The sequence below is a fragment of the Pimephales promelas genome, chromosome 15 (assembly GCF_988280905.1).
Source record: "Pimephales promelas chromosome 15, fPimPro1.hap1.1, whole genome shotgun sequence".
Lineage (NCBI taxonomy): Eukaryota > Metazoa > Chordata > Actinopteri > Cypriniformes > Leuciscidae > Pimephales > Pimephales promelas.
This window is the reverse complement of record NC_142783.1, coordinates 21,583,666-21,611,314: the sequence shown is the minus strand read 5'-3', so window position 1 is coordinate 21,611,314 and position 27,649 is coordinate 21,583,666. Positions and strand designations below refer to the sequence as shown.

Below are 27,649 nucleotides of genomic sequence, written 5' to 3'. Positions count from 1 at the left end.
TCAATAAAAGCTATTATGTTTATTAGTGGTTGTGTATCAAGCAGGGACACGCTTGTGTGCAATTTACTTTGTGATTTCACCGGAACGAATTTAAAGCGCGCGTGCGTGTGAAGACTGCAGCGCTGGCCACAAGAGAACACTTTATCAGCACCACTGATCGCAGTCAACGAGCATTTGATCACTTGATTTCAATATTACATTTCGAACCCGAGTGCAGTTTATTTACAGTTTCCAAAAACATGAAACAAACCATTAACAAAAACTTGACTATGAACAGACCTGGCACATGGAACGGCATACGTATTTCTATACAAGTATTTCAAAGGCAACTATCACACAACCAACAAACAAAACGAACGAACGAAACAAGAACCAATCAGAACACGACACATGAAACAAGTGAACCAATCAGAACATGACACATTAGACAAAGGAAGCACATGCCATGATCACATGAGGGCAATGATTACAAAACGAGGAACCAAAACATCAACAAAAAACAAATAAATAAAACATGAACATGAAACTAAACTCAAAACTACTGTAAACATGACAACAGGAATGATGGGGACATAAAAATTGACAGGATGAAGACAGAATGACTCATTCCAGCTTTAGGTGGTCTAGCTGGTCTAAGGTGGTCTACAAGTCTTAACCAGTTTGGACAAAAATATTGTCCGACAGTCCTTGGTCCCCCCTTGGGCTACTTATCACTCTTATGGAGATCACTTCCCTCACTCTCTCTCTCTCTCTCTCTCTCGCTACATCATCTTCTTTCTCCTTTGTCTTATCACCCTCCCCACAGCACTCCTGGGCATCCTCCAGTATCCCATCTTGCCCTTCTGTAATCTGTGACACAGTTTTGTCAGCACATCTACTTGTATGTTTGACTTCCCTGTTCCCCTTTCTGTTTCTCTCTCCTAAAGTGTTTTCTATTGTTTTGTGTCTCTTTAATGTTAATGCTGATGGCCATGGCCTGGCTGTGCCCTAGAGGACTCTGATAAGAGCTGCTGCCTTTTCTGTTTTCTTTTTGTTGTACTGTATAATATTTTCACTTCAGTAGCTTCAGGTTGAGATACCAAAGAAAGAGAGAATAACAAAGATGATGATGCTGAACACACGAGGAATATATATATAGTCAGTGCCTCTCTTTTACCTATTCGTACCCCTTCATTTTTTTCATATTTGGATGTTGCTGCCTTATGTTAAACTTCTTTAAATTAATCTTTTTTTTTTTTTTCATTTCAATCTACACTCCAGTCCATACACTTTAATGACTAATCTAGAAAACAGGTTTGTCACAACTTCACAAATGTATTAAAAAGGAAAAACTCATAGGTATATTGGATAAGTTATCCTTATCTTTACTCAGTACTTAGTTCAAGCACCTTTACAGCCTCAAGTCATCTCGAGTATATCCAGTATGATGCGACAAGATTTGTACATCTGGATTTGGTGATTTTCTGCTATTCTTCTCCTCAGATTTTGTCAGATTTTTCAGCTTTTTCCTGAGATGTGCAATTGGGTTCAAGTTTTAGACTCACTCAAGGACATCCACAGAGTTGCCCATAAGTCACTCTTGCATGTAGTTGATTTTTTTTGTGACTTGAGTCCAGATAATTGGAGTGTTGCAGTGATGTTTGTCCTTCAGTAAATTTCTCCCATCTCCATTATATGATCTTGGAGCTCAACCAGGGTGACCATCACCTTCTTGGTCACCACTCTAGTCAAGGCCCTTCTCCACCGATTGCTTAGTTTGGTCAGGAAGCCAGATATAGGAAGAGTTCTGGTTGTTCCAAACTTTTTTCCATTAAGGATTATGGAGGTTACATTCTTCTGTGTGAACCTTCAATGCAGCAGAAATGTATTTTTAGTATCTGTCCTCACACAATCCTGTGAGCTCTACAGGCAGTTTCATTTGACCTCATGGCTTTGGTTTTTACCTTAATATGCATTTTCAGCAGTTGGACCTTTTATACGCTGATTTCACACAGCCGCCATTTTGAAATGGCTCCGGTGGGAAGAAAACCGTAAGTGTCAGCCTTTAATCATAAGAGAGTCACAAATGCGATGGCGTATTGTTATGTTTAATGTAGAAATTAGTTATTCTAAAAATGTACATACATTTCTTTCATACTTTACTATATACAGAGAAATTCATTTATAAATAAAAATATTTTTTATATATATAATTCAGAACGTAAAAAAAAGAAGCAAGAACAAACTATATACATATCCTATATTGGATATTAACATCCAGTACTGTAAATCGCGGCAGCAGCTTCAGGTTGGTAGTCCAAGGCATTGTTGTCTATCTGTACTTCCAGGGATCTTCCCACCGGAGCCTCGCTTTCGATTTAAAAATGGCGGCTGCGTGAAATCAGCGTATTGAGAGGTTTGTGCCTTTCCAAAATAAACCCATTCAATTGAATTTGCACGTTTTCTTCACTCAAAGTGTAGTAACATCTACAAGCAAAATTAGAATGCTGCTTTCCCAGACTGATGTGAAAAAAAGTAATTTAAAGTAATTTAACAATGCAGAAACAAAAAAAACGTGGAAAAATGAAGGGCTACGAATACTTCCGATATATATATATATATATATATATATAATGTAAATTACACACACCATGCAAATTTTGAAACTGTTATTTTTATTTTGTAACTAAATGAGAATGCTTGGGGTGTGAGTATGTGGAGTTGATGTTGTAAACATATCAATTATAGTCAAAATATGTTCACCACACAGACATTATTTTACTCATAAATTGAAAACCCCATTGGGAAATCTAAAGTGAACCACTGTCTTCAGTCTTCGGGGTTTTGACATCATCCCTGTAGCACTGTAAAAGAAATTGATTGATAGATCGAGCATCGTTACACTGTTTGTCTTGTTGTCCGATTGTTTTGTATATTGTAAGGGGCTTTTTCACTGAAAGCTTTTTTTTTTTGCTTTCAAAATTGCAAGACACAGGGCAGTGGAATTTGACAGAAAAGTTGTCAGTGCGAAATTTCGGCACTAGCCAGCTGTCAATGTGTGTAATGTGTGAAACCTAATAACGTATGAAAAAAAAAAAATCACAGAAAGTGTCAGGAAAAGGGTGTTATGATTTTTTTGAAAAGGGAAGAGTAGGAGGTGAAGGGTTAAGATGAAATTAAAATGCCTTTTTGAGTGGTGTCTGGGCGGGGGCTGCAGATCTTCACCTCTGGCAGTTTCCATTGTCTATAATTTCAGCTGTCAGTCCAGGTTAGATGGGACACTTTTACTTATATCTTTGACTAAAGAGAGTTTAGAAGAGAGAGAGGGAAAGTCAAGAGAGGACATGTCTGCTTTTCCCTCACTCATCCCCTGAAATCAGCAGGTGCATCTCTCTCCACTCTCCATTATGACCCTGATATGGGCATAGGGTCACCAGGGGTCAATCACTTGCTGATGATTTTCTTTCCGCCTTTTCCCGCTGCAGTCAGCTAAACTGCACTGGTTATCTGCGCTCGCACTGCTGCACGTGAATTCACCAACCTGACCTTTTTAATTTCATCTGACATTTTTTATTATTCAATTTGCCCTGTATTCTCGCACATCGCTAAGGTCCTGTTGCTTTGGAAAAAGTCAGATGAAATAGAATATAAAAATGTAGAGTTGCTTGATTGCATTAAATAAATTGAAGGATGGAGGTGTGGATGATAATTGACTATGAAGGGCAGAACTAAAGGTACAGTTAAAATGAGAGTGCCATAAATGAGGAATGATAAATTTAATCTCGTCCTGATTAAATAAGTGAAAAGAGGAACGTCTCTTTGGGGTCAACCACTGGGCAAACAGAAAGATTGCCTGACGGACTCGTCCTTTGCTCAGGTTGAATATTAATGTGAATATGTCTGTGTTGGAGAGAGAAAAAGAGGGGAAAAGCACAGATAAGACTTTGATAAAGATTCCTTTTCCCAGGGATTTAATTATGTTGCCTTTTAAATTGGAGCAGGACCGGAGGGCCAGATGCTCCCTGTCCTTGTTGTAAAACATTCTCAGTACTGTTTGACTTTAAAGTTCACCTGCTTTGACAAATCTAGTTTGTAATTTAGAGACTCACGGCAAGCGTACAAGTGCAACATGCTTTTCATAGGCCTCCTCAAAAGGTTGGTTCACCCAAAAATGTAGCATGATCTAACCATGCATCAAAACCAATGTTGTTTCTAATCTTTGACATGTCTAAGACTGTGATAAAGTAAGTTTTAATAATCGAGTGATAAGTTTTAAAAATGATAAGTTTTAAAAATCAGGTCCACAATCACATTTTATATTGAAAATAAGTCATTTTGTGTGTGTGTGTGTGTGTGTGTGTATGTGTGTGTGTGTGTTTTCCCCCAAATCAGTGACATAATTTATGAATTTGGCAATTAAAGAGTTCAAATGCTGATTTTTTTTTAAACAATTAGTAGTTTTGATCAGGACTGAGGTTGATTAATAGATGTATGCCAAATAAAATGTGAAAAAAATATTTATCTGATAGATTTTTACAGCAGTTTAAAATAGTGGCTGTTTTCAGGGTAGTGAATTTGAAAGCATTTCCCCAAAATATGTGTCAAAATAAGATTTGTCACCAAAAATCATTCCATTTGCTGAAACATGGAAAAAGTTATGGCCAAATTAAGATAAAAAAATACCCCATAGTGGCTGAAAACAGCCATAACAGTTAAAGTAGTGACAGTTTTCAGCCACGAACATAACGGGTAGTGAATTTGAACAATGCACAAGTAAGATTTTAGGTCTAGGTTAACTCATACACATGCTCACACACATTGTGTTTCATTTTTTCTGGGGACTTTCCATAGACATAATGATTTTTAGACTGTACAAACTGTATATTATATCCCCTTACAGTAACCCTACCCCTAAACCTACCAGGGCACACAGAAAACTTTCTGCATTTTTACATTTTAAAAAAGCTTCACTTGATGACAGCTTATAAATAATCACATGATTTATAAGCTGTTTACCTCATGGGGACCAAAATGCCCCAACATTTTGTATATTTCAGTCATTGTGGTGACATTTTGTCCCCATAATGTAGGGTTTGCCAGGCCACAAACACACACACACACACACACACACACACACACACAATGGAGGAGACCTGCACATGATTTGTTCTGGAGCTCTTTTGAGAGAATGTGAGTTCTCTCTCTCTCAGCTCTCACAGAGATCAAAGAAAAAAACAAGCCACTAAAGAGATCAACCATACAAACAAGCTGCTAAATGCTACCCAGGGAAGGGGAAATAGATCATTTATTTCTGTTTTTTTATTAAACGGGTTGGCTCTCTCACACATTCACACTATAGACACAGAAGAGGCCTGTCACAGACAGATGATACACTTGTCAGATTTCTCAAAGGATCACTCAAGTGTTTTTCAGAAGCATTTACACATTTCTCTCCTTACTCTATTTAGCCGGTCTCAATGAGAGAAGGAGAACCAGAAATGCAAATGCAGATTTAATCTCATGCCCTGGACAAAAACTATCCCTTTCTCCACAAACTAACATCCTCTGCTACACACACCTGAAGCAAGTGAAACAATCATTAAGAACTCTCAGACAGCTAATTAAACAATCAATCACAATTTCTAAACTCACTCGACGATGCGCAGTCCCTAAATTTCCGATTCAGTGTGTGGCGTAGAAAGGGTTGTGTTCGTCCCACTGGCTGACCTCTCTTTTGTTCTTCCTCAGATCAGTAAATACTGCTTCTTAATTTGCTCGCGCATGGCACAATAAAAGCCCATTAACTCATGCAAATGTGTGGCCACTTCAGCAGCTTGCCACGGCCTGCTGGCGCTGCTGTGGTCACGATACTGTGGCATCTGCAGCGCGGCACTCTGGGACGTGCCCGCTGACACCGTGAACGAGAGCACAGGGAACGCTGTGTCTCCTGTGAGTGCCAGGAAGGCAGTGTGCGGTGTGTTTTGATAAGCAGTCTTGCTAATTTGCCATTCAGGTCATTCGCATGTCTTAATTTAGGTGGAACAATGAGACCAATTGTCTCTTTTTTTTGGTTTGTTTTACGTGAAGTGCTTCTCCGGCCTGTCTAGCGAATCGCAGCCTTGCTTCGCCCTGATGTCAAAAGTAAAGATGCAATTCTGTCTCATTCTCAAGCTTATCTCGGGCTATTTGAAACAGGGTCGTCAAAAATGAGTCTTCCGTCTGACTGTCCATCTTAAAGTGTGAATTGAAGCTTCTTCCCTCTGTGGAGAAATTGGGTTTCTGTCGGGGAGGAGAGAAAGAGCTGACTCGCTCTAAAAGCTGGTGAGAAGATGAAAGAATCCTCTTATGTCAGTAAACTTGTTAAGAGGCTGTGCTGGGGACAGCGTTTTCCCAACATTTTTCTTTTTTTTTTGGTTTAGCGTTATTTCATATTTGTGGTAAATTTTATTTATTTATTTAGGAAAGTGGCAGAATTTGTTGCCCTTCTCTCTTTCTCTTTCTCCCTCTCCCCCTCTGTTAGCCCAGGCCTCGAGATAAGACTTGGCATGCTCAGCGCTAACCCTGTGACACAGACAGAAAGCAGAGATGCTGCTCTTCCTTCAATATGACATTAGATTTATTTTTTTTCTGCAACCTTTAGCCATCCAAACAGGTCACACGGATGGATAGACGGCTGGACCGAGAATCTTTGAAAGTTATGTTTGGTCGCAGTCAAACTCCATGTTTTTGCTGAAGCAGTCAGTGTATATGCTCCACACTGTTTCCCTCAAATGTGTGTTGGGTTGGTTTTTACACAATTATTTTCTGTGATTCTCCACTATCACTCATTAGCCATGTTTCCATCCACCTTTTTAAATGCAAATTTTAGGATATCGTTAAAAAAATCGCTGGATGGATTTTCTTCGATAAGAAGACATGCGCATAAACTATGATGAAAACACATTTACTGAATAAATCCTTCCATACTCAACAAAAAACATCACATGACTTTGCCTACAGTATGTGATTGAGTTTGTGATTGTATCAGTTTCATTGTACAGCATTCTGAAATGCCCGAGCCAAGGTCTGTCATCAGAATTATTTGGTATGACCTCCCAGAAGTGTCTCGCATGATTGCGTTCCCAAACGCCAGACATCCGCAAGATAATGTGACAGCGTTTATTGCATTTGATCTGCATGCTCTGAAGCTCAAGTCATTTATGATGGATGAAGAAAGAGCCACAGTGGGTTCCCTGATTGCTGCAACTTCCATTTTTATTACGGAAGTGATGATTTTTTGATGAAACGGTGCATTATTTGTGAATATTTTATACAGTATATTCCAATTTTGTGCATAAGTTAAATTCGCAACTTTGGATGGAAATACAGCTATTTAATGCTGGAAGTGTTTGCTTTTTGATATACAGTGAATACAATGCTTTAAATAACATCTGGGATATTTCATGAATTAAAAATAAAACACTAATTCTAAGTGAATTTAGGAATAAGAAAATTTGGAATGTACAGTATGAAATTAGCTAAAGATTACATGTGACATTGTTATTTACTTGAGTGTTTTTAAAATAGAAACTTTGTAAAGCACTATGTAAAAATAGAACAAATGAGTATGTTACGTTACATGAAAAAATCTCCAATATTAGCTGATAACTGATGCGGTACCAATATTTTGTGCGTCTCTAGATAGAAGTGTGTGCTAAATGAATAAATGTTGTTATAATATAGCAATTAAAGTGGATAGTATAGAAAATGAGATCGTAATTAATCCATAGGCAAAAGCAGCTTGGTTTCTTGTGATTGTTTTTTTGGGTAACATGTCCACCATCTGCTGCTGACTGACATCTAATGTTAATGTAGGAATCTTTTTGAATGCCATCTGTATGAGAAATAAAGAGTGTGTATGTTTGTGTCTTTGTGTTGTAGCCCACTGGTCCAGGGAGTTGTCACAGAATGTGTGTGTGGAGGAGACAGAGGTGTGTTCACCTTGTTGAGACGTGCAGGGGTGTTCCACACTGCGCTGACACCTGGCACAGAGCTCTGGCTCAAACCCAGACACACACACCAGGAGTCTGTGTGTGTGTGTGTTTGAAGAAAACAGAGACTCACGTGTGTGAGTGGTGTCATAGTCTGGTGTGTGTGCCAACATGTTGAGTCAGTAAGCACCCTTGAGATGCATATGTTTATCTGTGTAGAGTATTCATCTTTCTTCATTCCCTTTAAGTTAATGTGTTTTTGCATGTGTTCAGAACTCAAATCGCTCCTCTTTTAATTTTTTCGGACCGAAGGTGCCAAAAACTAGTTACAGTCTGAAAACAATCCTTCCTATCTCTCCAGCCCTCTGTGGTGATATGAAAGGCACAGTGCAGGGCTCTTGTTGCATATCTCCACTATTGTTCTGTCTGCCTTTCCTCTTTCTCACTGGCTTTCTCCCTGTTTAGAGAGTCTCCGGTTCGAGTTCGATCAGATGTCGTTCTGCCTGGCGGAGCTGCGCTTTTGGTCCTTCAGGAACAGCCTGCATGTCCCAGGTAATTAAAACACACTGAACGTCTCTCTTTTACACATTTTGTTGCCTCTCATGTCTGCTATCTCCCCTTTAATGTCTTCTTTTCTTCTCATTAAATGTGCCCGTTTGCCTCTCTCTGAATTTGTCCTCTGTAATAATGAATATTAGTTATTTCAGAGCCGGTTAACTGCTGTGTCATACACTTATGTAGGTTATTATTACACCAGAACAGTTAAGCTTTGACGTTCTGTGGCCTATAATTAACTTTATGGAATACATATATCTTTTAAGAGGCAGTTTGTGACAAATACTTCATAATGCACAACATTTCAATTTGTAATGACTGTTTTTTTTATTGGTGCTTTATAGTAAAAATCCTCACATCCTCTGCTCCTGTTTTAACCTTTTTGAATGTCTGTTCCTTCTTCACTCTTTGATTCTTCTCTTTGGGTTTTATGGTATACTAGTAGTGTGTGTAAGAGCAATGTGTATTTTGCTTTTTCTCACAGACGAGTCCAGTTATCAGTTATTTGGAAAATCCTGTGATAACATGTTGTCGCAGATTGTATGCATGCATGTTTTTGTACATGCGTTATATTGTGTTCTGCAATCTGTTTGCTAGCATTTGTATGTGATTGGAGCTCTATCGCCTGTAGTCAGCCTTCCTGACCCGTGCATTGAGTGATAGAGAGAGAGAGCGAGCAAGGGAATGAAACACGCGGTGAATCCACCAGTGTGAATGAATGAAAACTTAAAAAAATGATGCATGAATGGAAATGGTGTAGTCCACATTTATTTGTAATACTATGTCAGAAGTACACAGTCTATGAAGAGTAAATAAATAGTAAATCCAATGCAAATTAAAACATTATAGGTGCTCATGTGTTTTTTATTGTCGCTAGCAAACCAGTTTCATTTTGTATTTGAATTTAACTCTGACCTCTTCTTCCCTCTTTTGATTTGCCTTTTCACAGATACAGACATTGGCACATACCAACTCTATGAAAAAGGAGAACCAGGTATGCTGCAACTTGTGACTTTCTTAAAAATATCATTCATTTACAATCCTTATTTTTTCATGAAATTGTATCTTAACCTTTTTGTGTCATTCAAAATTTTCAAAATAGTAAAAACCAATAACATAAGAATAAATAGCTATACAAAATAAGAACTTTTAGTTAATTCTTCCTGTCTGAAGTACAGTATTCTTGTGTTATTCAACTCCAGATACTTTCTAACAGAACTCCCTAGATTTCCACAGAACCCGTCATTCACATAGTTCTACAAATCTCTCTGCACATTTTTAATATTTTTTTATTAAATTATTATTTAATTTGATTTTACCTTACCTATTCAATTTTGAAAGATTTACCCCTAAAATAAGTATAGAAAAAGCTAAAAAAAAAAAAAAAAAAGCCTGCTCCTCACATGGGCCTGCTCATAACTGTTACAGATGTTCTCTAAATGCTTCTGGGCAAATGAAGTGCCACCAGGTTTCTTGAGGTTGTTTTTTTTTTATGTGTCACAGATTAAACATTTAATAATCTGGATCTCTCATGAGAGGACACAGCCAGCGTATCCATTAAAAACAATGACAAAACTATTTTATTCATTTTCATTTAGTTCAGACTTAAGACTTGAAAGGTTTTGTTTGTTCCAATGTTTTATATGATAACGTCTGAGAAAACACAAAGGCTTTGATGTTTAAAGACTTTGAGATGGTTGAAGTCTCAGAGAATTAAGAAGGGGGGATGTAATAATGCAGTGTTAGTTTATTTCACATGCCTGTTTATTAATAGAGATCAAAATTTGTATGTAAAATCTGTAAAAACAGCATACAAACATGCCTGCATAAGTCATTCTGTTAATGTGTGTTCATGAGTGATCATTTCTGTATTATTATGAAATCAATCTCAATCTCTGATGGTAATTTATAAAAAGATATTTTATCTCCCATTTATGATTCACGCAAGGAATGAAACATGACTCTGAATTGCTTTAATTATCTTTATTTAACCTGCAGTGTATCATTTATACTTAACAGAGCAGGCTATAAAATCAATATTATTTTATAAATGGAGTTTCTGTTTGAATGTGGGACCTGCTGTTTCTCATGGCCTCCACCAGAGGGTGAAGGAGACCCATGCTTTTGTGAGAAAGGGGGCTCTTCACCCCTCTATCCCATAGCATATGTGTGTGTCTGGGGCAGGCAGGGGCAGAATGGCAGAATCTGATTAGCAGCAGTAATCCTGGAGCTGTCCAGCAGGTCCAGGCCTCCAGCAGAGAGAGGCAGTGCTCCTGTAGAGCAAGGCTGGGAATGGGGCCGTCTGGTTGGCCCACCGAGGGCTAGAGATCTGGGACTCTAGGGTGAGATGGGGCTATAGCATAGAGAAGAGAGAGCATGCTGACAAAGCAGGAGTTTGGTCTTGCCTCAGTCATTTCCGTCTGTTGGGATACCTGTCCCGCTGACTGTATGAGTCAGTGTTTTTCTCTTTCTGGCAAACACATTGGGGTGAGACTACAACTAGTGAACATATGCTGAGAAAGACATTTGAGAGAGTGTTTACACATACTGGGTGTTGCTTAAACTATGGGCACATTGATGTGGCAGGAATTTATTTCTATTTAAAATGTTTATTTTTTTTTGAAGGTTACATTAGAAATGTCTTACCATTTCTTTGTTTACTTTGCTAATGTTCATATATTTTATATTTTTAGTTACAGATTTAAATTTTTTATTTTGTATATAAATATAAAGTATATAAAAAAGGTATATCAAACTGTCGATCTTAAACAATGAAAGTTCACTGTAAAACTTAATTATTACATTTAAAAAACTAGAATATTTTAAACAATGATTGAAACAGACAAACAATTTTAATATCCAGTGTATGAAAATAATGTAAATAATTTAATTTTTTTTAAATTTAACAGGTCTGCCACTAAAGTTTTATTTAATTTGTATTTACTTAGCAACCAAGGACACAAAAGTGTCAAACAAGAGCAATGAAGTGCAATTAAGATAAAAATCAATTATGTTTAATAACAGTACTTTCATTATCCATCATTTCCAGTAAAGGTAAACGTGTGAAATTATTATTTAATTTAGTATTATATTAAAATTTGCATTTGAAGGACTAAGGATTCTGCATTTTTTGTATCAAAAATATTTGCTGTCATTTTCATCACAAAAAGCTAATAAATGCAATAGTTGATTTGGAATGTGGTGTGTTTCATAGAAGTAAATACATAGATGCCTCATTAACGGCTGTTTCTGTGGGCCGCCGTAAGACATTCGCCATATTGTAATGATCAAAGCTGGTCCATGAACATTCAAGAGCAAGTTGACCGAGTGTCTGCAACCATGGTTAGACGCATGTATGAATATCTATATCTGCAATAGAAAAACTAACAATACAACTAGACGAAGATGTCAGCTAACACGACGTTAAAAAGTTACCATAGTAAAAGTAAAAACATTAAAAAGTACCATAGTAAAAAACTGTTAATAAGTATAAAAACACAAACCAACACATTTTCATCTGTGAAAGGTTATCCCATTTCCTTGGAAATGTATATCTCATTGGTTTCACAAACAGAAACTGCTCAATGTTGTAGCATCATTGATTCTTATTGTAATTGATGACATGCTGACCGTTCCAAGATGGCAGGATGTTTCTGGAGCGGTCGAATATGGCATCTACGTATCTATGGTGTAAATGATAGTGTTGGAAGTGAGTTCATCATGACTCAAGAAAAAATTAATTTTTCTCTGATTCATTATATTCATAGTAGATAGATTAAACTGGTTAGCATGTGAAAATTGTTTTAATTGTGTTTACTTTCTACAAAGGGCCAAAACACCCACATATGCACATAAAAGTCGCTTTCGCATTCTTTCGGAAGATTAAAAGAACACAAAAAAATGTTCTTACAATGTTTTCTTCTTCTTTGTGCAGCCTCTCCTACAGATCAGCATTACTACAATGAGAAACAGCAGTTTGCAGACAGTAAGTAATCCATCATCAAACAATTAACCTTCATGTCAATGATCATATTAGCTCATTATTTAAGAACATTGGTTTGCATGTTTCTAAAGCAACACTCATTTGATTCCTAATTTAAATTGTGCTTCAGATGCCTGGAAAATGAAGTGCCCCATTAGAGCAAATCTGACAAATATTAAACATCACTCCATTATCCCTCCACTTCTTTAACCCTCATGAGCCTGATGCAAACATTAATGAAGAAAAATGGAATGAAAAAAATGCTGCATAAGGCTACAAGTACCGATGATGGACAATTTGATGACATTTTATCAAGCTTTTGCACAATAAATGTGTTTTTATGACAGCTCTACAGACTTCATTAAGGTCTTCAGTGCACTGCAGCAGCCCCTTACTAAAAGTATTGTGTTGGTACGATCGTACAGAGATGGTAATACTGATAGTACTCATAGTACGGTATGTTCTCCAAAGTACTTTGTCAACAAAAAGTACCCAAAAATAGCAGGTTTATTGACATGGTACCATACTGTATTCTTCAGTGTTAAATGTTTTGCCTGGACCATTTCCATTTTTCCAGCTTCACATTTGACCATTGCACAAATTACAGTGTTTCTTTTCTCCTTTTAAGACAAGTACAGCCCATTAATGTAGTTTATTATAGGTTTATTTTATTTTATTTTAACCTATAATTTATATTTAGTTTATTTTATCCCTAATTTATGTCTTTTTCACATCAGTTATGATGTGTTCACTTCCAGTATGGCCAGTGCCTTCCCACTGTGATGCCCAGTTACCTCCTACCCACTCACACTGTTGGTGGGGTAACTCCCGTCGCCCTCGAGAGAAACACAAACACCCTTATCAGGAGACACAGACCCGTCCCCCTCTCGCCCCCGTCCTGCTCATCTCCCATCCCCTCTCCTTCATTTGCATTCATTTATTTCTGCATCCTCTTACTCCTAAAAGACAGGAGACATGTCTTAATGGTGTAGAAATAATATTAATAATAAATAAAACAGATTGGATTTGATTGCGGAATCTTTATAAAAACAAATAACAGACCTCCTCCATTTCTGTGGGTCCCTGTCCCGGATGAACGTATTAATGCATAAATCCAAACGCATACTCACAGATTGAACTCAGCCGAGAATTCTATTAACGTTTCTTTCTCTTTTTTCCCCCCTTCGCTGGTTTGCTCCAGAGGGAAACAGGGACTGAGATCTAAGCGGAAATTTGGGGGGCTTTGTAAGCGGAACGAGGCATTTTGGAGTGGCGTATTTAATGTGTTTAATATGTTATGGTAACTTTGAGTTCTTCCCTCGGGTGACTGTGCTAACTCAGGGAGTGCTGATTGAATGAGACTGCCGCGTTACACTGAATTTAGCCTCTGTTGCGCTATTAGTTAATATTTCGTCTTTAAATCCCTTCTGTCTACAGCATGAGAGAAAGAAAAAGCAAAGTAAATATTTTAGCTAATGAAAATAGAGGAATATTTTACACATTAAAAGGAAAAAGATCAAAGGAAAACATTCATTTTGGAGTTTGATTGGAAAAAAACTCTTTGCAAAGAATGACTTTTCTGTAAAAAGGAAAAAAATGCATGGGATGAGATTTAGTTTTAAAAACTCACTTTTTTAAAACTAAAAAAAAAAATACAAATGTGAATTTTATCAATATTAATACAATTATTAAAATTTATGTTAAAATATGAAAGCTACCAAACAAATATTAGTAATTATTATATATTAATATTAATTGTAGAATTCTTAACTATTTAACAATGATTTTATTTCATTAAAAAAACAAACATTATTCTCCTGTTTATTCTTCAGTTTGTATATGTCCCATGTTTGCATGTGTTTGTAGCCAAATCATCATCAGGATTGAATTGAGAGGATGTCATTCTTGAGCTGTCAGCTCAGATTCATTTGTAGGGTGACCTCAGGTTGAGGTGTATTTTGGGGTCAATCCTCTTGGCCCTTAAAAGACCCACAAACACAAAAACACTTTCTTTTGGCTGTCTTTTATTGCTTCTTTTTTTGCCTCTGATGACGGTGCATTTCATACCTGTGTCCTCTCTTTCTGTCACTCAGGTCGGGGTTACCCATGGTTCCTTAGTAACCGTCGTCCGGAGAAGCTGCGTGATGCCCTAAAGGAACTAGAGGTATTTGTTTACATTTCCTGCAGTCCGATTAACAAATAGGAGCATTCTCTCTCTCTCTCTGCTTTCATAAGGAAAGAGAAAATCCCCCCGACCTCTCTCGCTTGCTCTCGCTCTCTCTCAGCACCTGTGTGGGTGCCTCTCTGTCATCGTGGGGGATATTTGAGGGGGATGATTGGGACTGTGAGCTGGCTCTCTCTCTCTGCCTCTGGCTCTCTCACACAAACCTAGCTTTGTTCAGTCCAACTCGGGCTCATTTTTGCTGCCTCTCCGTATCTGAAACTGGAAACATCCTTCTAAACCTGACCCTGAAAACAGCGTCTACTCATTCCTAGTACACATTCTCTTTCTCTCTTTCTCTCAGGAGCTGCTGCAGTCATGCCCGGTCATAAGTGTCAGATGGAGAAGCAAGCAGTGCTGTCAGGTACCTTACCCAGCATGCACCAGTACCCAGCAGGCATCAGGCCTTGTTGGCATGAGTTGGCTCGTGTAGCAGAGGTCAGGCAATGAGCATATGCAGACTGTTTGTGTCAAATACTCTTGGGGAATTTATCTCTGGGATCAAAAAGATTCCCTTCTCAAACACATCACTGTAGCCCAGCGGTTTTTCGTTCAGTGGGGATTTCTTCAGCCACATGCGCACACATTTTTCGCACCTAAAGTGCTTGATTTGGGCCGTTTTAAAAGGTCAGGGAGATCAAACGTTGTTCGATTTTATATTTATTTTTTTATTTTTTTGGTGGTCAGAGATGGTTTTTCCTGCCCAGCAGCGGGGTCTGATTGGACGCTGTGACCTTCATGCACTGTTCACATTCTGTAGAGATGCAATTCCCCTTATTCCAGACAGAATGTTATCGGGGACCGATTTTTTAAAGGGATAGTTCACCAAATAATATTCTATCATCATTTACAATACTTGATCCCATTTCATTTCAAACTAAAAAAATATATTTTGTATTAAAATGGCATAAAAATAGTCATCATTTAAAAACTTATTTGGTTAATCACACGCATTAATTACGATTAACTACACCTAACATTGAAATTTGTAGTCATAAATACAGTATTCCAAATTGAATCTTCAAATGTTAAAATATTTAATATTTTTAAGTATTTAGTTTATGAAATTTTTTCAGCTTTATTTTTCCCTTTATTCATTCTGTTATTATTATTATTATTTATGGAGATAAAATGCAATTATAGCCAATGAAATAAAAAAATTGTCTTTAGAATTTATTAAAAATAAAATTAAAATATTATAACAACTCTTTATTGAATTGAACTCTTGAAAATACATTAGTTTTGCTGCTTCAGGAATTGAAAAAAACAAATATTTTTTCAAATGTTTTTAAACATCACATATTCAGAAATTATAGTTATATTTCCCAACCTTACCTTGGTGGTTTCATCCAACTTTTCTGAAGCCATACGATCATACTGCATAATGACATTTGATGAACACATCAGCATTTAAGCCTTTATTCGCTCTCAAATCAAAGCATTGATCAACACATACACAGACTACATCAATTATGGCGTCACAAACCTCGAACGCTCAATTAATGTCAAACCTCATTGGTTCTCACATGGCTAAACATCATGATGTTTGAGGTTGATGTAGTCTTTCTATGCATGCATTGAACAGTGTTTTGATTTGGAGCTTGACCAAAACAGCTGAAACTTCCTTCAAAATATTGTCTTTTCTGCTCTACAAAGTAAAAAGAAAGATTTGAAATGACACAAGGATGAATAAATGATGACAGAATATTCATTTGTCTGTGTGAACAATTCCTTTAAATGTATTCTTGTTGTACAGCTGTATAAAGTCATAAAGAGAATGTGTTATTGTTCGTTACTGTGTGTGTAGATGCTGTTGAGATCAGGTGTGTTGGTGACCCTTATCCTGGGTGGAGCTCAGGTTGAACGAGTAACCATTGACAGAACGCTGGTTGGGCGACTACCTGCTGACACCATCAGCGACGGTGAGTAAACGCGTACTCACACGCTACCCTTCCTCTCTTCTTTTTTCTTTCTCTCTTCTTCTTGTCTCTCTTTGCAGTTTCGCTCACTGCTCATTTTCCCAGCATGGGCCTGGGCGGCACGCACACCCACAGGTCAGGAACGGCAGTCCCTTCTGTTTCTCCTTCTTCCGTTACTCCCAGAGGAAGTTCGAAAAGCACGGACACAGCCACACACACATACGTTTTGAGGTTCCTCTTGAATCTCAGGGGAATCTGCCGTGGCTCCCTGTCTTATTTCTGGTTTGTGAAATTGGACACTCTCCCAAATCTGCTAATTATTTTCTCATATCATTTATTGTTTAGAGCTTATATGGCTAAAGCTCTCTGTGCCAGGTCTCTAGATACCTGACGAACCTCTCACTCTCTCTATCTCTCTTCCTCTGTTAGCCCACCCCTTCCTTTTTCCTAGTAGCCCCCCATAGAGTGCCATTCAGGCCCCCAGAGCCCCTAATTACCAGAGTAATTATGTGTGTGCGTGTCTGAGAGAGAGAGAGTGTGTAAGGGTGGGGGTGCCAGGAAGGCTTCTGCATCTGTCACTCATTCAGTTAGTTTCACACACGCACTCAGACCTGTTCTGGCCTTGATTACTTGTTACTTTGTAAAGGTGATGTAGTAAAAAGAGAGAGATTGAAAACTTTGATTAGTCTGTGATTGTGAAAGTTTTTAAACCCAAAATCATCTGTAATGGAGCTATAGCTGTTTCATTAGTACAGTCACAGGTTAAGAAGAATTTTAAGACGTAGGACAAAAGGACGTATATATGGACAGCCAAACAATGATATGAGAGGCATTTGGAAATATTTTATATTTATAGGAAACTCCCACAGTAATCTTAGGTAAAAACGGCTTAGTATTTTTTAGTCCATTAGTGACTCTTAAAACGTAATGAACTACTATTTAAATATCCACATTATTGAATATTGTTTTTTTTTTCTTCTAGAAATTAATTTCTCTGCTGGTAAGAGTTTTATACAGTGATGTAACCATGTTTTAAATGAATGGAGTATTAACGAACTAAGCAGATTTAGGGGAATTTATTGATTTATTCTGCTAACCCTCTGCTCATATGTTCCAAAACATGTTTACTAGCCCCTGGACACAAATTTGGATTTTCTTTTTGGAAGGATTATCATGGAATCTTCCCATTAATTTGGCCATGATTACTGAACACTAATGCATGTGTATTTTCTCTGAAATGTTTGTAATCTTTTAAAAGCAAGTTGAGTATTCCATGTTTTTCTTTTTATTTTTTAAAGGGATAATGTCATTTAATTTGGTAGAGTGTATCATTTACATTTTAGAATTTCCAAATCACTCTTGAGCCTCTCAAAGTACGTGGCTAAGCTAAAAAAAAATGTTTCCTTCAAATTCCAAAACTAGATTTATTTTTTAAACAACAAAACATCAGCATTTTAAGTTGGATTTGTCAAAATTGCAAATGTGTATGTTTTCTTTGTCATTAAAAACTTAAAAATGACACTTAAAAATACTGCATTTAACACACTGTTCCTGTGAAATTAGCACCCAGTTTTATGCTTGAATGTGAGATGATTCATAATTACTGCAGAAGCGCTGATATTCCGTCTCTAATTGCTGTTCAGGTTGAAAATTCCAGCCCTGAATATCATCCACAACTAAACCTGCTTCTCTGAATGGGTTGTATTAATTTTTTTGCCGTTTAATTGGTTTCATAAACAGATTAATTTTTAGGAAGGGAAGGTTAATTGCTAATCACAGTGTGGAGAGCTTGTCAACAGTTTCACTGCAAATGTCTCTCTTTAACATGAAAGCTCCATACCCTACAGGCTTTACAGTCTCTCTTCTTCTTCTTCTCTCTCTCTCTCTCTCTCTCTCTCTCTCTCTATTTATTCTGTGACTCTTAAACTACTCTGACTCACTTATGAAAATTATTCATTATGTGCATTTCTGCGTGTGTGGGTCAGATTTTACTTACATTGTAAGCACCAAATATCCCCACAAGCATAGTAAAACCTCAAATCACCTACATTGCTTGAAACAGCCAATAGTCAAATGTAAAACTTCCATTTGGGAAATCATCCTTTGGAAAAATTATTTGTAACTGAAATAAATAATGTTTTTTTTTTTTTTTAGGCTATGAACAGTGAACAGCTTTTCTGTTTGGGGTATGTTAGGATTTGAGTCAGTCTGTCTGTAGTGATTATAATGAGTGTTATATTTGAACAATAGAAGTATATAGTATGTCCCCATTTAGATAGCAAAGTAAATGTGTGTGCATGCTATGTCTTCTCACAAGGTCATATGAGTTTTGACCTATGACCTTGCTCTGTGGTTTTCAGCGGTGATTTGTGATCGCTTCCTGCTGTTCTCGCTGATGGAGAGGAGTCAGGTGTGTCAGGTTTACTTGAACAGGAAGAACCAGAGCTCACCTGAACCAGCACGACACATGGAGAAACTCACAGCTGCGGAGATTAAGGTAGCACACACACACATCTATTGAACGCTCGCCCAAAGACATACACTCATACACTCAGACACACACATACACTCTTCAATATACACACATTAGCACATTTTAGGAGGAAAGGCAGCACAGGCTCTCCTGCTTTCAATTAAAACGCTTTAATGAGGCTGGTCTGGCTCTTTCCACAGGGCTTTTAACTCTAATAATTGCCTGGCTTTACTAGCTTTCTTTTACCGCTGGGACAGGTAACACTGTGATTACTGGAGCTCTTTTCTAATGCACACCTGTGGGGAACATCCCCTCCAAACACACAGCACTTCTCTCTTTATAAAGATATCACATCCTTTATGACAGTACATCTATATATGACTGAGAAATGTTCTTTCCTCTATGTCAACATTTCTTTCTGTAATTTAAAAAAAAAAAAAAAAAATCATTTTTGTCTTTTGAGATTAATTAACTTTGGAATATTTACATTTGCATTTTTGCATTTAGACACATACTTTTGGCTAAAAAGATCAGATATATTTATTAACATATTTTATTTTTGTATGAACCAATAATAAGGTAACAAGATGGGCGTGGTTAGACAATAGACAGGAAAGCACATGGCACAAGGAAACATACATGACAAGCCTTGTGCTTATACCAAATATGAAATCACTCAGATGCTTGCAACGCAGCATAAGCCAAAACATGACATGAAAGCCATGAACCGTGCTCTACACAAAAAACACGTAGAGAGGAGTGACGGCCCGAGCGAACTCGAAACCACACGCTCACACAACAAGACAGAGCGCATGACAACTAGCGAATACTAATTTTTTTGCGCACACAACAAACGACAAACACACAGAGCATGAATGTCCGAATCCCGACACAAAACTGAAACCAAACTAGACTAAAAGTGTCGCGACAAAACACCACACTCCGCACACAAAACAACTCACATGGGCCGAAGAGCGCACGGCTCGAGCGCACTCGAATCCGCGCGCTCACATAAGACAAGACAATACAGTAGCGTCAAGACTCTTTCACAAAACCAAGAATAAACTAGACCGAAGTGATAGAACCCTGACACTACCCTTCCCTTACGGCCAATCAGGAACTCCAGCATACGGTCAGGGCGGGACTGGAGAGACGAACCAGGTGTACTCCGTTGCATCTTGAGTCTTAGCAGAGTGCCAGGGCGGTGCTGGTGGAACCTCCCAGGCGGGCTCCGGCAGGTCTGGAGTCCTGGCACGCAATCAAGGCAGAGCCAGCAGGGCAGCAGCAAGGGTGGAGCAGAGCAAGGCGCTTGGGCGGATCTGGAGTGGCCTCCGGACTTTGTGGGACAGAGGAAGCCTTCTTCCTGGAGTGGAAGTGGGCTCAACCACCTCTGAGTAGGTGGAGGATGAGGCGGACAGATTCTTCCTCCTCCTCCCCGAAGGGTTCATCAGAGAACTGGGAACTTGGCAGTTTGGAACTGGTGAGCAAACTCCTTCACACTGGCTCCCCCTTGTCGAGAAAGGAGAAAGGAGTTTGCTGTGTTGGTCTGCCATCTGATGAGCGGAAGGGCAGGAAGATGGGAAAATGAAGATGTCCGTTCTCTGCTGAGTCCTCTAGTGGCCAGATTTTTCTGTCAGGTTTGGGGGGGGGGGGGGGTGAAAGGAGTGAGGACTCTATGCAGATTAGCAGACTTTTATTTTGATAAAAAATCGAACTAAAACAAACAAAAACTACCCCAAAGGGGAAGACTTGACTTGAGTGCAGTGAAACACACGAGAAGGAGGTAAACATGGTGTATGGTGAACCAATAATCAGGTAACAACATAAGCAGGGTAAGATAATAGAGAGGAGAGCACATGGCGCAAGGACACATACCATGTACACCAAACATGACTAAAACACATGCACATGGCCAGTGAAAACAATCACAAGCCATGGGTGCACACAAAACAAGACATGAACACGCAGCTAATGAGAACACTTATAAGCTGCTTGATCACACAAAGTATGACAACGTGAAAGCACGATGTAAACGCGATCTGTGCACTACAAAAAATGTAACGCACGTGGACAGAAGAGTGTGCAGCCCGAGTGAACGAGAATTAGCGGATATTTATTTTGTGCGCTCGCAACAGACGACAAACACACAGAGCATGAATGTCCGAATCCCGACACAAAACCGAAACCAAACTAGATCGAAGTCCCGCAGTCAGAACACCACACTCCCCACACAAAACAACGTACATGGACCGAAGAGCGCACGGCTCAAGCGTACTCGAATCCGCGCACTCACACAAGACAAGACAATACAGTAGCGTCACAAAACCAAGAATAATCTAGACTGAAGTGACAGAACCCTGACACTATCTATATGCTAAAATGTGACCATTATTATCGTTTTGTAAAATTGGTCACAGCCATGTAGTTTGACGCTAGCAGAGCAGTGGTGTAGAGGTCGGAGGGTGGGGTCAAGTCCATCTTCTCCTTTTCAGAGGAAATGAAGGTGATCACTCCATTCTTTATCCCTCATCCCATTCATTCTCTGGCTTTCCAAAGCAACTTGTCTAAAAATTCATAACAGTATTTAAGAAGAAAAAAATCTTTATTTGTCTTCTTTTTGAAAGCATTAACCTCATTTTAATGGGCTGGAGACCAAGTGTGCGGAGATCACAATTTGGATGGGTCTGATTATGGACTAAACACAATATATAAATACATCAGGCTCTTAACACCCTCCGCACCCGAACATTATCGCATTACTGGAGCGCTTTGTTGCGATGGCAGCCTGAGTATGAAAGCAATCTCTCCTGCGGTGTGGCTGGCTCCAGCAGCATGGCTCTGATAAGGGGGGACCGTGCCCCCCCCCCCCAAAACCCTGTCCTCCCTCCCTGACACCACCCCCGCCCACCACCTCCCCCATCCCAGCCCGGCCGGCCCCATCCACTGCCTGCTCCACTGGACTAAGCTTTGAGCCTAATCCTCCAGAAAGAGGGTCTGATTATTGCTGACCAGCAAGCACATGCGAGATGGGGAATCAAGTTTTGGGGGAGGGCAGAAAGAGACAGAGAGAGATGAATGTTATTTTCCCACTGTCTGTATTGGTTTATTTTGTTTTTGTTTGTTTATTAATCTTATATGAATTATTTTCATGGTGGATGATACTTAACATGCTCGATTAGTCTTGACAGGCACAATGTGAAGGTCAAGGTTAAATGAAGAACAGTTTTTGATGTCATGGGTAGACTGTAGTACATTTCTAGTCCTCCCCATTGTGCACAGATAGAGTTGTTGACATAAAGAGAGACTCAGTGTTTGCTCTCTTGATAAGGCCTTTCAGAATGAAGTATATGGAAATGACTGCTATTATGTTGCATGAATAGGCACTGACTCTATAAGAGCCATATCGTATTTTCATGCCATTTATTCGTACTATTGGCTGCATTGAGGGTTGGCTTTAAATCCTCGACCCAGAACTGCTGAAATAGCACATGATGAGCCTTTGCAGATATGAGATAGAGTTTAATGTAGCGGCATGAGACAGTGGCGCAGTGTAGGAGAGAATATTGCTCCATGCGGCACTTTTATTGCAGTCCCATAAACAGATAGTGGATTTAATGCCCTTTCAAAGGAACTAGTTATAAATACATCAATTATTATGTCTACGTTGAGGCTAGACAGTCTTGAGTGATTAAAGCTTTTTGTGCATCTGCCAAACAGCAGGTGTGTCTCAATCAGGTGCGGCTCATTTTAATGAAATTTGGTTGTCAGACTTAGTCAGCAGCAAAACACTGGCCTTTGCTTCATTAGAAACCTGTAATTTTGGTGTATATTTGCTTATGTATCTTAGATTCTGAGGTATATGAGTAGGTCATTTGATTTAAATTATTCAAAACTACGTCACTATGGTAAGCCTACTGTAAAAGTTTAAATTCAGAGCTGTCAGGTTTGATTTGTTGGTAAATATTAGGCTTCCGTCATTTGTTGTTGTGTGTTTCCCAATGGATAGACAAGAAGGTTCAAATATTATAGTGGCTGATATGCTACTTACTTGTTTAGATGACATGTTTTTCAGAGAGACTGATTTCTTATTGTAAGTGATCTTGGCTTAGATGTTTCTTGTGGAAACCCATATCCACCTCTAAATTAAAATAATAATATAAAAAGTTTTAACATAATTAAATATGATATTTTTTCAAAATGTGAGATACAGTTCAATTTTGTTCCATTTTGTAGTAAGTACACTACGTTTTGTAAGCAAGTTTGTAAGTACACATAGTGATACATGTACATGTAGTTACTTAACATCACTCACTATTTAAGTGTATAATTACAGTGTAACAAAGACACCTCAAAATAAAGTGTAACCCGTTTTTTTTTTCCATAGGATTTTCTTTTTTTCCCCTTCCAAATCCAGTTAATTCCTGCCACTGTGGTTTATGACAGTGAAAGTATCTAGAGATCTTATTAGCAGTCATACAAATACCTTGTTACCTTCAAACATTCCGCCAAGTGCAGACCAAATGCAACTAATTCAAATGAATCTAATAAAAATAACAATGCCCTGCTACCTGAAACAGCTCAGGCCACATTAATAAAGCAGCACGCAGCTGTAATGTGTTATGCAGAGGAGTTGAGGCAATGTTTTATAGATGTTTTGTGGTCTGATTCCTTAATGTTTTTTGTCCTTCCATAGATTTCAGTGGTGGACTTACCTGGCGGAGGACGCCGCATGGAGCGCCACATGGGTCTGAACCGGACTCAGGATGTGGCCGTGTGCTGGTGGCCGCTCTGTAACGAGGAGGTTAGGCCTTGGTCTCCCATCCCTAGGGCAGCGGACAGGGCCAACCTGGTGCTGCTTGCCTGCTCGGATACCCCGGGGCTTACCGTAAGCAGACATTCACATCGCTTCAGGGTTGGCCTTTTATCCCTTTCTAAACTAATATTTTTTGGTTAGAAATATGTGAGATAAATTATGTGAGAGTGAGATTTTGGAAAATCTTGAAGGTCATAAAAACCGGAGCGAATACTTTTAATACAGCCCTCACAATGCTCCATTGCTCAAGGTTTTGGAAAGATTCTCAATCCCCTTTTCACCCCAGTCTTTTAGTCCCGTTGTACCTTTCTTTCTTTCTCTTTTGTAATGCTCTACCAATCACCATTGTATTTCTCAATGAGGTGCTGTAACTCACAGACTGTTCACTTGAACTTTTTCTTTACGTGAACAGCCAACCTTTGACCTTCCTGTGTAGCTGACACTCTTTCATTGTACAATGTATTTTGCCCTCTAGTGAATGTGCAGTTATGCAACAGCTACACAGCGAATGTTTTCTTGATTCAAAAAATATTAAGCGTATAGAATAGAGTTACACACATTAATCTGTCATCCTTTGTCATCCTACCACTCATTTAATGCTTGCGTCACTCTGGATAGCATGTCTTGGACTTACTGATGTCTAGCAATATCAAATACAGCATCATGCATGTTTTCCGTATCAGTCGTGATTTATTCATTTATTACTAATATATATATATATATATATATATATATATATATATATATATACTGTATATATATATATGAAGAGTTCAGATGCAAAAGCCTCTAAATGCCATTTGAAATTTTCTTCTAAAATGACCATTTTTATCAAGCTTGTATATTTAAGTTCAGTAATTTCACTTAAATGACAATTAATAGGTAATCTTCATTGCCATTTAAGTGAAATTACTGAACTTAAACATACAAGCTTGATAAAAATGATCATTCTAGAAGAAAATTTCAAATGGCACTTAGAGGCTTTTGCATCTGACCTCTTCATATATATATATATATATATAATTTTGTTGTTGTTGGGTAATCCAAGTTTCATTATTTCATTAAAAAGTGACTCATATTCCATGCAGTGATTAAAATACTTTTAAAGCTTTTATTAGGGTATTGATATGACCAGAGTATTTGTCTCAAAAGTGCTAATTCTTTTTTTGTGTGTAAAACTTTTTTTAATGAGAAAAAAAGAGTAGCTCTCAAGAACCACTTATAAGACTGTCTGTCCACTTCTCCATCTCTCCATTTCTACTGTACATTCCTTCTTTTTCCTGCCTCTCAGCGCTGTTTAATATTGAATGGCAATGATTCAAAAATCATCAAGCAGTGCTTAAACTCTCGTTGCTCTCTGGTTTTAAACATATGCAAAATCTTCACTCGCAGAGCAGGGAATGAGAGAGACGAAGCGGCGTTTCCAATTGCAAATGCACCAAATGAAAACAAACAAGTGGTGGAAAAATGCTATATAAAAAAAATAATAAAGGGGGGTGGGGGTGGGGGGGGGGGGGGCAGCGTGGAGCGACGCTGGATTGCTCTGGTTGGAAATGAACCCTGGATTTATCCTGGGCCTTCACCACTTTCTCTTTTCCCCTCTGTCTCGCTCTCTCTCTCTCTCATTTTTTTCTACGGTAAAAAAACATTAAAGTGTCTCTCGCCTTCATCGTTTCTAATTAAAGTGTTTGTTGTCATTTTCAGATCCGTGGTGTGAAATCAAGCTAGCAGTTTATGTAAGACGCGAGCGGTGAATCAAACGGTTCGCTCGGCGCACAGACACACACTTCAATCAATTCTGCCTCATATATATGTTCCCTTTGTTAAGTTTGCTATCTGCATGCTAAACCCATTTTCTGCTTAGTCTTCAGCATTTAAAAAGTACGCTTTCTTTCCCTATGTGGTCTTAATTCTTACCCCTCGCAGATAAGCACTGCCAAGAGACACACCGGGAAAAACACTCGTGCACACACACTTATTTATGCAAACGTTTAACATTTTTAATCAATTCCCCTGTTCCTGGAATTTAACGATTTTAATAAAAAGAATTTTTATAAATACACTTCACTTATTTTGCATGTTGAGGTGGTTATGTTTTCAGTAAGCATTTGATATCTCTCTTTTTTTTTCCTTTTTTGATAGTAGTTTTGCATATTGAGGTGGTTCTTGTTATGTTTTCCATGCGCATTAGATGTTGTTGAATATCCTGTTATCTCTCTCAGAACACTTCTCTTCATTTGTTTGATCTGCATATTTACCAGGCGTCTGTAGTCTATTTACAAATTGCCACATTTCTTATGTCTTCAACCAAACGCATATTATGCTTTTCAGCCAATGTGGAATGATATCGTAATCGGATAGTTTTCGAGTTTTAAGGCTTGTTTGAAAATTACTCCAGACATCACACATGAAGTCAGTGACTAAATGGCGGTGTACTTTTTTTCAAGGAATTTCTTCAGGAAATGTTGTGGCCGCAAATGGTTAAACTATCTTAAAAGAAAAAAAATTGTGATAAAACCATGAAAAGTCATAAGTATATGTTTTTATGTGTTTTGTTTGTTTTGTCAGTTCAATTTGATAATGATCCTAACAGAATTGCTCATAACAATTTCTTCAAAGCTTGCGGTTGGTAATACTACAGTAAAAACAGTAAAATTGTGAATTATTATTATTATTGTAAATAACTGTAAGTAAATAACTGTCTTTTATTTTAATATATTTTAATATATAATTTACTCCTGTGATGACAAAGCTGAATTATCAGCATCATTACTCCAGTCATCCCCAATATTTCTTATTTTTATCAATGTTGAAAACATTTGTGCTGTTTCATGTTTTGTGAAAACAGTAAAACATTTTTCAGGATTATTTGGTGAATCGAAAGTTCAAAACAACAGCATTTATTTAAACTAGAAATATTTTGTAACATTGTAAATGTCTTGAGTGTCAGTGCTCTTAATTTAAAAGAATTAAAATCTTATCTCCAAACTTTTGAATGGTCAGCACCCCTGTTTTGAAACAGCCCGCTCTTTTACTTTCTACTTTTTGACTGAGCTATTTGCCCTTTTGCTGAATTTATTCTCCTTATTTTTGGACTTGGATTTAATTTATTCCTTATTCAGTGACTTTTGTCAGTGTTGATTTGATTATGGAAGGCTCATGTGGAATGGTTTCAATCTATGTCATTTTTCTGTGCATGGCTGCTGTTATGATTCCGGGGCATGTTATATATGAAGAGAAAAGAAAAGGTCCGAGTGGAATGTGATTTCCTGGGTTAAATTCTTGGGCATGTGCAGGTGCAGTAGAGCGAATGCTTCTGTGTTGATTTCATGCCACAGTGGCCTGACAAGCATCTGAGTAGCACACACACACTTATACACACCAGAAGAGCGGAGACTCAGCAGCAAGAACTTTCATAGATTGCCTTCATCATCATCTCCCTTTCTCTCTCTCTCTCTCTCTCTCTCATTGCCCCCCTCTCTCTCTCTCCCTCTCTCTCTCACTGTTTGCTCTCTGAGCTGGAAAATTGGCTCAAAGAGCTCTACTGCTGTGAACAAGGCCTGCTGCTCAGCTGGACCTCTTTGGGTTTATCTTTCAAGCTGCAAAAGAAAGTCCAGAGAAGAGAAGAAAAGAAAAGAATAGTTTTGACCAGTGACTGAAACCAATAACTAACAGAGACTCACTTACCACTGTTCTCTCTCTTTCTCGCTCTCCTTTGCACCCCCCCCCCCACCCAA

At 38.2% G+C, this 27,649-nt stretch overlaps 1 protein-coding gene across 8 annotated transcripts in view; it reads left to right on the top strand.

The window, feature by feature from the left end:
• Positions 1–27,649, top strand: part of wdpcp (WD repeat containing planar cell polarity effector) — a 128,152-nt gene that overhangs the window by 13,010 nt on the left and 87,493 nt on the right. For 4 of the 8 annotated variants that reach the window (XM_089120349.1, XM_089120348.1, XM_089120350.1 and 1 more), the window contains exons 2-9: positions 8,415–8,501; positions 9,454–9,498; positions 12,439–12,489; positions 14,580–14,650; positions 15,012–15,071; positions 16,515–16,629; positions 18,987–19,123; positions 23,793–24,011. In XM_089120349.1, the coding sequence (XP_088976475.1) occupies positions 8,441–8,501; positions 9,454–9,498; positions 12,439–12,489; positions 14,580–14,650; positions 15,012–15,071; positions 16,515–16,629; positions 18,987–19,123; positions 23,793–24,011 (759 nt within the window). In that variant the 5' untranslated portion in view covers positions 8,415–8,440. Of the gene's footprint in view, positions 1–8,414; positions 8,502–9,453; positions 9,499–12,438; positions 12,490–14,579; positions 14,651–15,011; positions 15,072–16,514; positions 16,630–16,650; positions 16,909–18,986; positions 19,124–23,792; positions 24,012–27,649 lie in introns of those variants that run through there. The other 4 variants (XM_039653410.2, XM_039653336.2, XM_089120352.1 and 1 more) reach the window with 2 other exon arrangements.